The following is a 16,646-nucleotide window of genomic DNA, read 5'->3' on the forward strand; positions in this document are numbered from 1 at the left end:
TCAGGTTTAACAGCAAAATTTGTCAGACATATTTTGTAATCTTTAAGAAACTAATGACAATAATTATTACTATTTTTCATAATTATTATTATTATTTGTGTCAGATTTTAAAATTTTAGTATCAGAACACTAAATTGCAAATGAAAAATAAACAAATTTAACTTTTAACTATTCTGGTGGGACTGTGTCATCAGGAATTGTGCCTATTACTTTGTGTTGTGCATACTAGTTCAATGTAATGTACTGTGAATAATGAATCTAACAAGCGTTTATTAAAATGTTGACAAAACAAATTACATTTCTGTTACTTTTCTTTAAAAATTAATGAAGTTGTGTCTTAATGGAAATTGAATAACCTCTTTCACCAAACAGCAAACGCATCATAGTCCAAGACTAGTTGTGCCAAGAATATGAAGAAGCTGTGATTGACATCGCTCAAAAGATAAGCAAGAAACTGAGCTATTAACATTCAGAGACAAATTAAAGTGGAAGTTCTAATCCTGAGCTTTATGTCACTTTTTTATTTCTTAAATGCTGAAAAATGTTTGTGTGAACAAGTTCATTGTGAAAGGGAGTTAAGCTAAACATTATGTTAATTTTCAAATTTGTCATTATTAGAAAAAGATCAGAGCAGAATAATGGCTTGAAGTTCTTTTTTGAGTTAACTTCACATTTCCTTAAAAGAAAGGGCATTGTCTTTCCTTGAATTCATGCTGTGCATTTTCAGAGATCAGCTTTATTACTGGATTTCACATCTTTCACATGCTCATTTCTGAGCATTTTGATCAAGTCTCTTGTGGCTCACTAAAGAATGACAAATACCCCTTGCAACTTTCTGTGACCTGTCTGTTCAGCAATGACTCACACCACTGGATGATTTATTTGTAAACAGAATATGTTACCTAATCTTTTCACAATCACTTTAGCTTGGGCTTAGCACTCTGACAGCAAATCCCATCGACTGACAAGACACAAAAATTTCAGTAGACTATCCTTCCCATGTTTTGTTGGGGTACATGAAATCATATATATTGACAGCTTAAAAGGTTTCCATTGTTGGCTACTCTTCTTAATAAATGCTGAAAAACTTTAAAAATGGCCAGCATCCTAAGAAAAACCAATGTTTATATGATCAGCAGTCAAAGAGTTAAAATCTCTCGTAACAGCAGGAGTTCTATCAGGTGACAATTTGTAGTTCTTGTTCACAGTTTTTGCCATTCAAATGATATAAATTCTGAGGTTTGGTTCATATCAAGCATTGTGGAGTTGTGAGAATTGTTTGACATACCAATTTGGATGCTGCCTTTAGCCTTTAATTGTATGGTATTGTCACCACATGCAGCTGCAGATAGTAGCCATGTGTGTGTGTGTGTGTGTGTGTGTGTGTGTGTGTGTGTGTGTGTGTGTGTGTGTTTATGTTTTGCACATTGGGAGGATCTTTTTCCAGAAACTTAAATGTTTAATGGTCCTTTTTATTGTGATTGCCTGGAGCTCAATACCTCCTCTATGTGGTGAGTAGCAATGTACCCTCTTCATATTATTGTTATTCCATCCCGGACTTTCTATTTTTTAATGATAGAAATTACTCTTGTGCAATGTTTTTAAATGATAACATTGCTGTGTCTTGACCATATGTTTTTAATTATTTCCATTATCATAGTTTCAGCTCCTGATACATTGTCAATAAATATATAGATGCTAAATGTATGGCTGGGAAAACTGAAAACAAAACATGTATAAATGGTGAATATATGGCATATTGTGATAACATTAACATGTCTGCATGAAGCACTACTAACAATATTAGTTAATGTCAGACATGTTTGGGTAACACATTATCATCAAAATATTATAATTCATATCTGTGTACCCCAAATGATTCAGTGTAAAATAAGAGCACAAATCATGCATGAGGGTTACACTTAACATTGTACATGGCAGATACACTTTTACATCTTGTGCTGTATTAATTTTGGAAAAGAAAGTGCTGCAATATGCACAAAACATGTCTAAACAGTAAATGACAGTGTAATTTTCATGTGACAGCTTGTAGCTTCTTATTTGAGTCAGAGTCACATATACCACTATATATTTTAATTGTGAAGGTAATCTTTGGTGTGCTGATGGCATGTTAAGGATGAGAAACAGTTAGTTTTTTGAACCTGTGGCAATTTCTGTTCCACAGCAAACTGATAAAGAAAGATCACCAACTCAAAAGTGAACTTAGAGAAAGTATTTTTATTGAAGTTAACAAAACACAACAAGAGCCATTAACAGATACAATGGAGGTTGAAAACAGGCTGAGTGAAAGATAATCACACAGTCCTTCACAGTATTTTTTATTCAGTGCTGGGAGTCACCAAAAACTCAAAGCTCAGAATATAATTATATAATTCATATATAAAGGGCTGAAAGCAAACTTGAGTGCCGAGTGGCTCATCTGAAGACTCTGCCTCATTTGTATGGGGCACCTTCGGTTGCAGTATGCCACAAGGCTTCATTTTGGGTCCACTACTATTTCTTGGTTTCATTAATGACTTTGTTTCGACACAAAATGTAAATTTACCTTTTTTGCAGACAATACTACAATTCTCATTGATGACCTTGCCTTGAACAAAGTTTAAAAATCACAAACTTGTTTTCTTCAAGTGGTCTCTAGCTCTGTCCATATAACATCTATTACATAAGATTCCCTACATCTCAAAGAAATCTTGTAGAAATTAACACAAAATGAAGATAACAAACAATACTGAAAGTTGAGGATAAAAAATTCCTGTGTGCTTATACAGACAGCAAATGTAACTGGTCAACTCACATCCTTCAATTTTTTAAATTATATTGCTCAGCAATGGTTACAATATGGATTAGTGCTTCAGTGGCTGAAGCAGGTATCATTGAAACTTCCTACTATGTCTACTTTCATTTATTATGTCATATGCAATTATATTCTTGGGACACCCAACTCTCTTAAAAAAATTTCATTGGAAAAATATCTTTCCGTACAATGAGTGGTGTCTGTCATAGACAGTCTTACAGTTTCCTGTTTTGACAGAAGGAGATCATTAAAACTACCTTGTAGTAGATTTTTTCCCTTGGTAATTTTTTTCTGCAATAAAGTTTCTGTTCCGACATAAAGTCAAGTGCTGCCACACCGGTTGGGAACTTTAGAGCACAGAGGGCTGCGAAGAGGATGTCAGCCAATCACACATGATCGACCCCTCTCTAGGACAACAACAGTTGCACCCTCGATATGAAGAGGATGTAAGGGCTGCGGTGCCCGACCATAGTCCAGATGAAGACTAGTAGTTTGCCAGCTCCAACAGCAGTGTCAAAAATAGGCACTTGTATAGCAGTGACTTAGGAACTGTATTACCTTCACTTGTGTTGGAGCTGCACATACTGAAGAGATTGCTTATGTCGCATGTCACCCTTTGCTTGTGACACATCATTGTGCCAAAAAAGTCTGTGCATTGAATTAAAAACTCTTAATCTGGTCGAAAAAGGATTTTATTGCTTTGGTGTTAAGCTATTCAATGGATTTGCAGCACATATTCAATGTCTTAATGAGCAACTGCCCAAATTCAAATAAATTCGCAGTGAGTGTGTAACAGATAAATCTTAGACAAAATGATTATGATTGGTAACCTTAATACATGTTTTAGAACTAGTTTGAATTAATTTTATATTGGAATATATAGATTGAACATGTTTGTGGTGAAATATTTAAGAACAGCATAAACAACAATGTCTGTATCATATTTTTCACCTTTTCTGCCTTCTTAAGTGTATGTTAAGTTTGAACTTTTACCACTCTTATATTACTTTGGTTAATGTATTTATTTATTGTAATATTTAGCGTAACTTTACTCCTTCTATACAAGGTGAATCATCTAGAACTTGCACCACGAACTTTGAGGAAATAGAAAGTGCTATTGATGTTAAATTTTCACAAAACGGACTGGTAGCTGGGGCTCATATTGTTAGCCAATAAAAAGATTGTAATAATACATCAAAAGTGAATGTTTGTGGAAACATACGCTTTTTTAAATGGAACGATACCTACTGAATATTAACAAACTAGAAGTAGGTTAAATTACAATGTCAGTGGTGTTTGTTGTTTATAAGATATCGTATTTTAAGAAGTTTCCATGCCAGTATTTGTTTGTGTTATTCAACCTGGCTAGTAGCTAGGTACTATGTTGTTATGTTTGCCTACAATGAGCTTGTGTGTTCCTTGAACTGTGACTTGCTGGTCAGTTAGTGTGTTGTGTCCCAGGCAGTAGGTCATGAGTGGATGATGGTATTTATTAATTTAGAACAAGCTGACATATTCATGGTGTAAGGACAATGTAGGAAGCATGCAATTTGTTCTTTTACGGTGTATGTGGCAAACTATCCAATAGAAACCAACCATCTCAGCAATTATTTATCAACCTCTTTAAGCACTTACATGAAAGTGGTAGCGTAACACCTAAGCAACATAACAGAAGGATGCAAGTGATGGCAGAAGAAGGAGAAATTAATGTTTTTAGTGCTGTTGCAGATGATCTACACGTGAGCTTCCACATAATCACACAAGGAAGTGGAATGAGTCACGCAAGCGTCCTACGCTTTCTCCATTAACACAGTTTCCAACACTGTCATATCTCTCTCCATCAAGAGCTACATGGAAACGATTATGAGAATTGTGTTAACTTCTGCACATGGGCATTAAGACAGGATTCTCCATATGTATCATGTATCTTGTTTAGTGATAAAGTCACATTTAGCAATCATGGGCAGGTAAACCGTCAAAATTGCACTACATGTTTGTTGACAATGTCTGTTGGCTTTTTAGGTAGAACATCAGTTTCCATGGAGCATGAATGTGTGGTGTGATAGTGAACCATCAGCTCATAGGCCTGTTTTTCATAGGCAGAACACTGAATGTGAACAAGTATCACAGACTCCTAACAGACAACCTTCAATTGATGCTAGAAGATGCCTCTGTAGGCTAGGAGGAACTTGTGGTACTAACATAATGGCTGTCCACCCCATAATGCATGAAGTACTACACTATGTCTTCATGAATTGTTTCCAAATCCTTGCACTGAATGCAGAGGATCTGTGCCTTGACCAGCCCATTCCCTGCATTTGATGCCTGTAGAATTTTTTCTGTGGGGGAAGCTCAAAGATGCTGTCTACAAGGATGTACCAACTACATCTTATGATATCCAACTATGTATTACTGCAGCCTGCTTGGACATCTCTGCTGAAATCCTAGCACGTGTGCGGCAGTCACTCCATATCAGATTGGAAGTGTGTATTTCCACCACCAGTGGGCAGAAATAAATCATTTGGACAATTTTTATGTGACAAGAACATTTATTGGCAGAAAATGCATTCAAATGGGCAACACGAGTCAGGCCTAGAGAGGCGAGGGCGAGCCAGAGTGTAGTGGTAGGTGATGCATAGTTTGCATCAAACCTGAGCAAAGTTAATGCATAGTGACGTCTGCCATTTGGACGAGTGTGAATTGTGTGGCAGCTACAGAGACAAAGTCCACAGCGCTGCAGCACGGGGAGAGGCAGGTGGTATTCACAGCTACAGGGCGTGCGGCAAAGAGAGAGCCTCACCGATGGGTGATGGGGTACATCCTGCACGGCTGCATGGCTTCCTCCACCCTGATTGGTCAGAAGCCGAGAAACCCACAGGGGCAGCATGGAAAGTTCTGAAGCGTGGTCTGGTCAGCGTCGCCTAGGTGGCGTTACCTCGTCAGGATCTGAGGGAGGCATGTGATTGAGATTTCCCACCCTGGTGCTGACTTGCTGTTGTCAGTCTGTGGGACGAGAAAATTACAGGCAGCCGAAGCTCCCAGCTAATGCTTGACTTTAATGAGAGAATGAAATTAACATTTTGAATTGAATTAATGATAGAATCCCCTACTACCTGCCTCAACCTTACAGTACTTACAAAACAGCTTTACTGTTTATGTTTCTTGTGCACAAGGCTAAATACAAATTAGTCAAGGCTCGCAGTGTAAATGAAAACAAAAGCACGCAGCTACTCAGGTGTAGTAACATCTGTATATACAAAAGAAAGTGTATGCTGTTAACAACTTAAATCTTAACAGTGACTTCACAAATTAATCTAAATACGGTTGCTTCCAATCTTACATTAAGAAAAACTTTATTATCTGAAAATGGTAGAATAAAACTGATGGGGTGGCAAATAAGACCATCATGATTTACAAGTTACAGGTTTAACCAAACATATAACATGCAATAACTCAAGGTTATGCTCATGTTAGTTAGTGTTTTCTTCCACCCAGCCTTTCAATTGTTATAAGTTATTTGTCTTACACAATACAGCAACTACAGGTGAGTACAAAACATTAACAGTAATGTAAGGGAATATCTATCTATAGAAGTGGAATATGAGGATACTAATGTTACAATTTTTAGTTGGATAGCAATCTCTAAACATGTGAAATTGTTGAACAATGATCACTACTGAACAATCTCTAAACGTCTTATCACCATGTGCAGTGGGTCAGAAGAACACTGACACTTCTGAATCCATATAACATAAAAATGGTGAAGTGAAACAGTAACATCACCCAGTCTGTCATCCTTTAGACTCTTATAAAAGAACAGCACAATTGTATGTATGGTGAATGTTCACTGAGGCTTAACGTTATGTCTCCCTGCTTTCTCTCATTATATGTTCAACATCTTTTTAACCTAGTCCACATCTGTAAGAAACATTTCACTAAGGGTGTATGGCAGGAACATTCGTAAATCTCTTTGTATATATGTATCAAATATTTTTGTTTTATGACATGTTTAACATTCCTAGCACTAGATGATATCATTAGTAGTTCAGAGGCTTTACAGCTCACACATGAAGAGAGCCACCAGAGGCATAAAAGGCATGTCATGTTGACTCAGCCACTCACCAAAATGAGCTAGGCAAGCAGCTGCAGTTCAGCCTAGAAAAGTACACTGCATGAGCAATGATGAGTTCCCATCCTATTGTGTTTATGGCATTGTGCTCACACCCAGTTCCTGTGTTACAGACCCCAAGTTTATGAAACTTTGGCAGCAACTGCTGTGACTGCAACAACAGCATCAACAGTTTGTACCTGAATAATAATCCACAAAGAATAGCAGGCCACTCTCTAGGCTGTTCTCCTGCAGCTAGTGTCTTAGCAAAAACAACCACATCAGTCAGTGGCCATGGCTACACCTCCACCACTGTTCACTGCTGTGGGGAGCTGGGAAGTCTAAGTCCACCATTTTGAAATGTACTGTTTTACTTACGGCATTTTTTGAAGACAACAAATTGCATTGCTCTCATCTTCTAGTACTCCCTTATATGAAATGGTGCAGTAACTGCAACCAAGTGAATTGTCTTTCAGTGATCTCCTTGAGCTGTCACCTGAATGCTATGATGGGAGAGCACCATGCCATGGCTAGCCTCCAGTTGAATCCATGTCAAGAAGAACATGGACAATGCAGCATGGGCTGCTGACTTATAGGTTCTCACACACAAATGCAATTTCATGTGGCAGAACTGAAATTTTCATTTGGGTAATCTTCAATTCAAGATTTGATTGTGCACCTTGCACCTCACAGGGAGTTCACAGCTAAAGCTTTGCAAAGTATGGTCCTAGTACAGCTGAAGTGCTTACAATTCTAGATCTTTTAGGTTGCTTTGACAGTTCAGATGGTTTTACAAATGAAATTAATATTTTCCAAATTTTTAGCCACCGTTACAAGCAGCAATTGACTGATGATTCTGACTCTTCATCTTCTATTTCTGTCTCTAAGTCCCACCCAAGTTCACAGGGATCTAGGTTACCAGCATTTCATTACAGATTTAGGTACATCAATCATTCTTCTCCCACTTCACCACTGAATGCATTTTTTGCAATGTCAATTGTGTAGGTCAGAAACCCCTCCCTCCTCAGTGTTGTGAAGCATGTCATGCACATTGAAGAATCCCTAGTCCTGTCATAATTGTGGCAGTGGGATACCAGAAACAGATGCCTGTATCATGCAGCAGACTGAACAGCAAGAGGACAACACTGCAGTCCCCACAATCATGGCTACAGAGCAGGTGGCTTCCCTACCACTGTGAACTCTCACTTTGGATTTTACACTATTTATATGAGAACACTTTGGGTAGCTTCCTTGTGATGTATAGATCCACCCCCACCGTTGGAAGCAATCTAGCCAAAATCCTGCACCAGCAGTGGCATCACACCCTGTTAAACATCCTTACGCCCATACAATGTGTCCATTCTGTGTACAAAATAATGTAATTGGATTGATAAAAAATCTACTCATCAAGTGGTGGCAGAACACACACATGAAAGAAATTTGTAATTAGGCAAGCCTTTGGAGCCAGTGGCTGCTTCTTCAGGCAGAAGTCTGGAAGGGGAAGGAAGAGACGTGAAGGAAGAGGATTGGAGAGGTCTAGAAAAAGGGGTAGCTTTTGGGAAAGTCACCCAAACCGTGGTCAGGGGAGACTTACTGCATGAGATGAGAAGGAAAGACCTCTCCAGTCCTTTTATTTCACTCCTATTTCTTCCCATTCTACCCTTCTGCCTGAAGAAGGTGCCGCTCCAAAAGCTTGCCTAATTACAACCTTCTTTTATGTCTGTGTTCTGCCGCTGATTGGTAAGTAGATTTTTTATCTACCCAATTAACTTATTTTGTCAAAAATTGATTGTTTTCATTGTTACATTCTCTGTACCAATGCATCTATATGTGGTGACACCTTTGTTGGGTCACGTACATGTGACCAGCACCTGGCTCAGATGCAAGGAGTCATCATAGGCCACAGGCGACATCAGCTGTTTGAAATAGTATCTGGGTAAGTCTGCCTGACCCACCACAACAACCAGCTCCAGCTGCAACTGTAGTCACAAAAGATGCCATTGCCCTCATTTCTACCTCTTACTCTTGAAACAGATACCAGGGTTGCCACCAGCTAGGTCTCTTGCTGTCTCTCTGCACCTGCTGCACTTCAGTGCGACAACCACCCCTGCGCTCATGTTGAATGATAGGTTGGTAAGGGGTCATGGTCTGGGAGTCTATAGAAGTAGAACCACTTACTCCATTCCGACTTCCCTCACTCTGGTGGCATCAGAGCAGTCTATTGCTGCGGGCACTCTGTTGCCTCCACTGCACCCACAGTTTTGGCCGAGTCTCCTGATGAAGTTGGCCCCAAGCTGACACTACTTGAGTCACTGACATTGAGTTCTGCCACTCCACCTACACTGCACCATTGATACTGTTATCATCTAGGGCATTTTTGGCCCTACATGCTGATTTCAGGGGGCAGGGATTTATTATTCCTGCCAGTGGATGGCATCAATAGTGACTCAGAGGTGTTGCAGCTCACTAGAGGTATAAAAGGTGTATCATATGGGCTCAGCTGCTCGCAGCTGTGGGTGAAATAAGCAGCCATGACTCAATCAAGAATAGTATGCCACATACTCTACTCATATCTCACTTAGTTACTCATTTGAATCTGACCTGGCTATCAAGGCAAAGAGTACTTGGTATGCAAATAGAATAGTTAATTCACAGGATAAAATTAAAACCATATGGTCAATTGTGAAGGAAGTGTCTGGTCAGGAGTACAAGATCAATGATATAAAGTCAGTTCCTAGTAAGACTATTTCTGTTACTGATAAATCAGATATATGTACAGTACTTAACAATCATTTTCTGAGCATTGCTGGTGAATTCAATAAAAATTTAGTTTCTACAGGGAATCATATAACTTTCTCAGGAAATGCCTTTCTGAGATTGATGTCTGAAATACTCCTCTGTGGTACAGACAAAGGGCACATTGAGTCAATAACTACTAAATAACTGAACACTAAGGACTCTCATGAATATGATGGAATGCCTAGCAGATATTAAAGTAGTGTGAACATGTTAGCCATATTTGTAATTTTTGCTTTAGGAATGGTCAGTTTCCTGAATGATTAAAGTACTAAGTAGCAAAGCTGCTTTATAACAAGGGAGAAAGGGATAATGTAGGTAATTTTAGATCTATTTCTATGACATAAGTATTTGCTAAAGTTATTGAAAAGGCTGTGGATGTAAGGATAATTGATCATCTTATATAACTTAATTTTCTATCAAATGTACAGTTCAGCTTTAGAAGTCATTTAACAACTGAAAAAGCTATATTCTCTTTTCTCTGTGAGGCACTGGATGGGTGAAACAAAAGGTTTCAAGTGCTAGGCACACTTTTTTGATTTAACTAAGGTGTTTGATAATGTTGGTCAGAAAATATGGCTCCAGAAGTTGGACCATTACGGAATATGGGGAGTAGCTCACAATTGGTTCATCTCTTGCTTTAACAACAGACAGCTAAAGATCATTATTCAGTGTTGAGAATGGCTGTGATGTGGGGTCTGAGTGAAGTATGATCAAATGGGGAGAGTCCCAAGGATCAGTGTTGGGGCCACTCCTGTTCCTTATTTATATAAATGATATGCCCTCTAGTATTACGGGCAACTCTAAAATATTTCTGTTTGATGATGACATTAGCTTGGTAGTAAAGGATGTTGTGTGCAACATTGGCTCTGTTTCCAATAGTGCAACTCATAACATAAGTTCATAGCTTGTAGAAAATAAATTAACACTAAATCACAGCAAGACAGTTTTTACAATTTTTAACACACAATTCAGCAAAACCCGACATATTAATTCCACAGAATTGGCATATGATTAGTGAAACTTAACAGTCCAAATTTCTAGGTGTTCAGATAGATAGATAACTGTTGTGGAACGCCCATGTTCAGGATCTTGTTCAAATACTTAATGCTGCCATTTTTACTATTAGAATGGTATCTGAAGTAAGTGATCATTCAACATGAAAATTAGTCAACTTTGGTTATTTTCATTGGCTTATGTCATATGGGATTATATTTTGGGGTAACTCTTTCCATTCTCTAAGGATATTTTTGGTTCAGAAATGGGTGGTTCGGGCAATAAGTGGCGTAAGTTTGCAAACCTCTTGTCAACACCTGTTCACTAGTCTGGGTATTTTGAGATTGGCCTCTCAATATATATAAATATATATTACTGTTGTTTCTTGTTAACAATATCAGATTATTCCCATGAATAAACAAGTTTCACTCAGTTAATACTCTGTGGAAATCCAAACTGCATTTGGATTGGGCTTCATTAGCTCTTGTGCAGAAAGCGATGCAGTATACTGCTGCATCCATTTTCAATAAGCTACCACAAGAATTAAAAAATCTTAGCAGTAATCCATGCGTTTTCAAATCAAAACTGAAGAGTTTCTTCATTGGTCACTCCTGCTCTGTTGAAGAATTCCTTGAAAAATTAAGCTGAATCTTATGTTACATTGTTGATCGCGTTTACTTAAACTTATGGCTTGACTTTTTTTGGGTTCATAAACATTTTATTTTTATTTGTTATTTTTTTTACATTGTAATTTCATGTACTGACATGTTCCATGACCTTGGAGATTTGCTCCCCAATTTGGTCTTACGGAACTTGATGTGTAAATAAATAAATAAATAAACTTGGGATATTCTGGTAATAGTTATTGACATTCCTTCTGTTTTCTGCTCATAAAGTACTAGGGAATTGTTAATTGATTATGCATTTATATTTGGAGCAGACACAAAAACTTGTAATACATCCTGATGATAGCTTCACTATGAATCCATGGAGTGAAAAGTACATCTAATATAGTCTAATCTGTGCCATGTTTATACAAGATGCATCTGTAACTATGCAGGTTATGGTGTAATAATACTGTATTAGTCCCATCACTATATATAATTTGGCAGAAATAATCTGTAAGACAAGGCTCCCTGATGATAACTCAAGTTGACTATTTTTAGGCATGATCAGAAATACTTGAAACAATACTGGGAATAACATGAGAACTGCTATTGTCCAACTTTGTAACTAATGTAGGTAGCAAAATTTACTAATTTTCAAAAACATTTTGAGTCTTTCTAAAGGACAGAATTGCTGTTAACAATGACCAAAAGCTCTAATCAGATGTATATTAAAAAGATGATACAAACATCATGCTTAATTCTGTAACTGTGTAATTAATGAAACTGTTAAGACCATTATTCATTCTGCATAAGTGACATAAATTCAAATGACAATATTGTTTACTGAGTGATTTTATGCGTGAAAGAAATAATTGTGATTGCAACACCTCTGCATGTATGTCACACTAAATTGATGAGATATTTTTAATTGTAGTATCTAAAACCACAAATATCAACAATGAAGTATTTGTTTTAAAAATATGTATAAGTGTATGAGTTGTGGAGTCTGTATCATTTCACTATCAAGAAATAAAATGAATTTACTTGAAGTTACATCTCAGAGAGACCACATGAGAGAAACAAACTAATTAGTGGTTGTAGTTATGTTAAAAGGTAACACAATGACAAGTTGGAATAGGTGGATTAAGAAGTTCTGGTATTTGAACATAGCTGCAATGTCAGAATCAATATTAAAAGAAAATGTACATCAGCATAAAATGGGCAGTGTAAAGATCTGTGCAAAATATATGAAAATTACTGGATGAGTGTTGATAAATAAAGGTTATTTATATAGTTTCAGATTTCATTGGTTTCAGCAAAACAATGAAAAATATTTTTTTCTGGATGTACAAAGTAGTTCAGCATTGGTAGCAACTGCATAAAACATTATGGTGTTATGGCTGAGTAGTGTTAATCATCAAAGTGTTTTATTGAAATGTTTAATTTTTTAAAACCTGATGGCAATGTATTCAGTGAACAAGAAAGAATCAAAACTAGAGCAATAAGAGCATGCTTCATATTTTGTGCAAAGCAGTATGAGAAAATTTCTTATTATTACATTTTAGCATATAAGTAAGAAAATAATCAAGTTGCATCATTTTACTATTTAATATCAACATTCCAACTAATGTTGTTTTATTTTCTGTTAAGAACAAAAATTAAGTTAGTCTACTTACTTGTATTATGCATTTCAGTACTGAATCATTGTTCTCAAGAGCAGGGTCGTCTTCTGGTTTTTTTTCACTATTAGTTGCTAGTACATATATGGTGTGGCTTGTAGCATTTTCATAATCTAATTCTTGACCATTCAGTTTTAATTCACGAGAGGTGTTATTCAGCTGAAACAAATCCTCATCTCCACCTAATAGAAATGAATAATTTTCCATTTATAGGTTTACTATAAAAACTGAGGAACAAGGGCATACCCAGAAAAGGGCAGAGAAGGACAACTGGCTCCTCCCTCAACCCTCCCCCAACCCTCACTCAACAACTCAATACAAAAAATATTATTATCTTCACTAACTGAACTCACGATTTACCCTCAAGACAGACAGACGTGTCAGTTTGAAAATATCAACCGTATAAGGGAAACTGACCAATGTCAAGGGCGCCAAAAGGCATTCGTCATGAAATCTCAAAGTTTTTTGCTATTTTCTTCTTGGAATTGATAATGTTGATTCTTTCAAGTTCTAAAAACTTCCAGTAATGTTATCCTTCCAAATTGCAATGTTTTTCTCTTGTTACAAGTATGACCCTATACTAAAAACTTCTAAAATGTAAATACAATTAGTGTGTAACTGAATGTTACCTGTCACTCAGAAAAAAGTTCAGCAAATCTAATACAAACTACAATAAATAAAATAGAAAGAAACATTCCACATGGGAAAAATATATTGAAAACAAAGATTCCATGACTTACCAAACGGGAAAGCGCTGGTAGATAGACACAATAAAAAGACACACAAACACACACACAAAATTTCAAGCTTTCGCAACCAACGGTTGCTTCGTCAGGAAAGAGGGAAGGAGAGGGAAAGACGGAAGGATGTGGGTTTTAAGGGAGAGGGTAAAGAGTCATTCCAATCCCGAGAGTGGAAAGACTTACCTAAGGGGGAAAAAAGGACGGGTATACACTCACACACATACACATATCCATCCACACATATACAGACACAAGCAGACATATTTACAGGAAAAGAATTTGGGCAGTGATGTCAGTTGAGGCGGAACCCCAAAAGTGCCCCACTTGTGACAGGATACTTCCTGGGACTGGATCAGACTCCGAATGTGGCTCTCCAGCAGGGATACGACTTCCTCAAATCCTGCTCCGAAATGAGATCCATCCTTCATGAAATCCTCCCCACTCCACCAAGTGTGTCTTTCCACCATCCACCTAACCCTCGTAACCTCTTGGATCATCCCTATGAAATCCCCAAACCACCTTCCCTACCCTCTGGCTCCTACCCTTGTAACCACCCCCGGTGTAAAACCTGTCCCATGCATCCTCCCGCCACCACCTACTCCAGTCCTGTAACCCTGAAGGTGTACACGATCAAAGGCAGAGCCACGTGTGAAAGCACCCACGTGATTTACCAACTGACCTGCCTCCACTGTGACGCATTCTATGTGGGAATGACCAGCAACAAACTGTCCATTCGCTTGAATGGACACAGGCAGACAGTGTTTGTTGGTAATGAGGATCACCCTGTGGCTAAACATGACTTGGTGCACGGCCAGCACATCTTGGCATAGTGTTACACCATCCGGGTTATCAGGATACTTCCCACTAACACCAACCTATCCGAACTCCGGAGATGGGAACTTGCCCTTCAATATATCCTCTCTTCCTGTTATTCACCAGGCCTCAATCTCCGCTAATTTCAAGTTGCCACCACTCATACCTCACCTGTCATTCAACAACATCTTTGCCTCTGCACTTCCGCCTTGACTGCCATCTCTGCCCAAACTCTTTGCCTGTAAATATGTCTGCTTGTGTCTGTGTATGTGTGGATGGATATGTGTGTGTGTGCGAGTGTATACCCGTCCTTTTTTCCCCCTAAGGTATGTCTTTCCGCTCCCAGGATTGGAATGACTCTTTACCCTCTCCCTTAAAACCGACATCCTTTCGTCTTTCCCTCTCCTTCCCTCTTTCCTGACGAAGCAACCGTTGGTTGCGAAAGCTTGAAATTTTGTGTGTGTGTTTGTGTGTCTTTTTATTGTGTCTATCTACCAGCGCTTTCCCATTTAGTAAGTCATGGAATCTTTGTTTTTAATATACAAACTATAATAATTAATATGGGCAATTTTGAATTGTTTTGAGATTCATTTTGCAAAAACATGGTTTTCATTCCCTCCACCCTTCCTTTTTCCATATCAAAGCAACATTAATACAAGCTACCATCCCCCTTCTCACCACAGATCTTGGGTAAACTCTTGTCCAGAAATATGAAGTACATATGTAAGATAAAGACTAAGATATGTGTATCATTGATTACAGTACTCATAAATGATGTAGAACATGATACATTTATATATTTCATTTTTGGTAGTTCATCTTTCAGTTTTTTACTGCTTCATAGCATTACATTTGTATTATTCAGTCATGCTCATTTTTCAGTGGTTTTCCTTTTCATCATGCTCATCATTCTAAAAAACAAATCAAATTATAACACTGATTCATAAAAAATTGTATTGTTAACATCACATAATTCAGGCAATTTCCACAAAAATATATGAAGAGTTGTATTTACCAGAAAACTGCTTATGCTAATTAATATTACAGATGTTATGAAAGTGTAAAATAAATAAGATAAACATGTAAAAATAAGGTAAATTTTGTAACTCTACTAATTTCATCAAAAAAGGATAGCTATGACAAAAATCCTTGTTTTCATTGTGTTACTCTATATTGTCAAGGAAAATTTTAACCTGACTCTTGCAGGGAAATTCATTTGCAATTCATCATAAGCTCTAACAACGAGGTTAACACTATTCTCATTTGTGTGCCTACAAATTTTTGTGCTGTAATAACTGATCCATTGAAATTCAGAGTCCAGTCGCAAAAACTCTATTTCTGCTACTACTAACATTTTAGCTTATCTTCAGATTGAGCCAGCAGACTGAAGTTTCACTACTTGTTACATAATTTTTTTAAACCACCAATACACAACTGCCAGAGGCACTGATTGGTGACTAAGAGTAAATTGAACCTAGGGCTATGTGGTCAATCCGTGATGGGATATTGATGTATCATTATTAGCTGCACTGCAAAGACATCTTTACAAGTTTATTAAAGAAAGCACCAGATGCCACAATTTGCTCATGTTGAAACTGCTATCTCTGTTAATAAAATTCTACCATTGCTTTCATTTTTTTTTGGGGGACTTGGTGGTGAAAGAAGCAGTTGACTTTTCTTTTTGGTGACTATTTTAATTAACAAAGATAGTGGTTCCAACATGGACAAATCATGAATCTGGCACTTTCTTTAATAAATTGGAAAAGACGTTACTACAGTGAAGCTAATAATGATACATCAATATTTCAGGAATGATTGACTGTGTAACCACAGATTAAATTTATGCACACTCTTTGTTGGCAATCAACATCACTGTTGTCTGTGAATCTGCAGTTTAAAGCTCTTTAGCTGTGGTCTGTAGCCTTACTCTGAAGATTGCTGAAAAGCATACAATCAAATGATTAGAAGGGGAAGAAATGCACTTCTGAATTTAATGAATAAACTATTCTCATTACTAAAAGGATGTATATGTAATATGGCTGTAACCCCACAGCACAGATTCAGTTCAGTTTTTAGTTCCATGCAGTT

At 37.4% G+C, this 16,646-nt stretch overlaps 1 protein-coding gene across 1 annotated transcript in view; it reads right to left on the reverse strand.

Moving 5' to 3' along the window:
* LOC124803346 (cadherin-23-like) overlaps nucleotides 1-16,646 on the reverse strand; it is a 326,146-nt gene that overhangs the window by 74,984 nt on the left and 234,516 nt on the right. The window contains exon 16 of the mRNA XM_047264532.1: nucleotides 13,000-13,184. Coding sequence (XP_047120488.1) covers nucleotides 13,000-13,184 — 185 coding nt within the window. The remainder of the gene's footprint in view (nucleotides 1-12,999; nucleotides 13,185-16,646) is intronic.

This window comes from Schistocerca piceifrons, chromosome 6 (genome assembly GCF_021461385.2).
Source record: "Schistocerca piceifrons isolate TAMUIC-IGC-003096 chromosome 6, iqSchPice1.1, whole genome shotgun sequence".
Classification (NCBI taxonomy): domain Eukaryota; kingdom Metazoa; phylum Arthropoda; class Insecta; order Orthoptera; family Acrididae; genus Schistocerca; species Schistocerca piceifrons.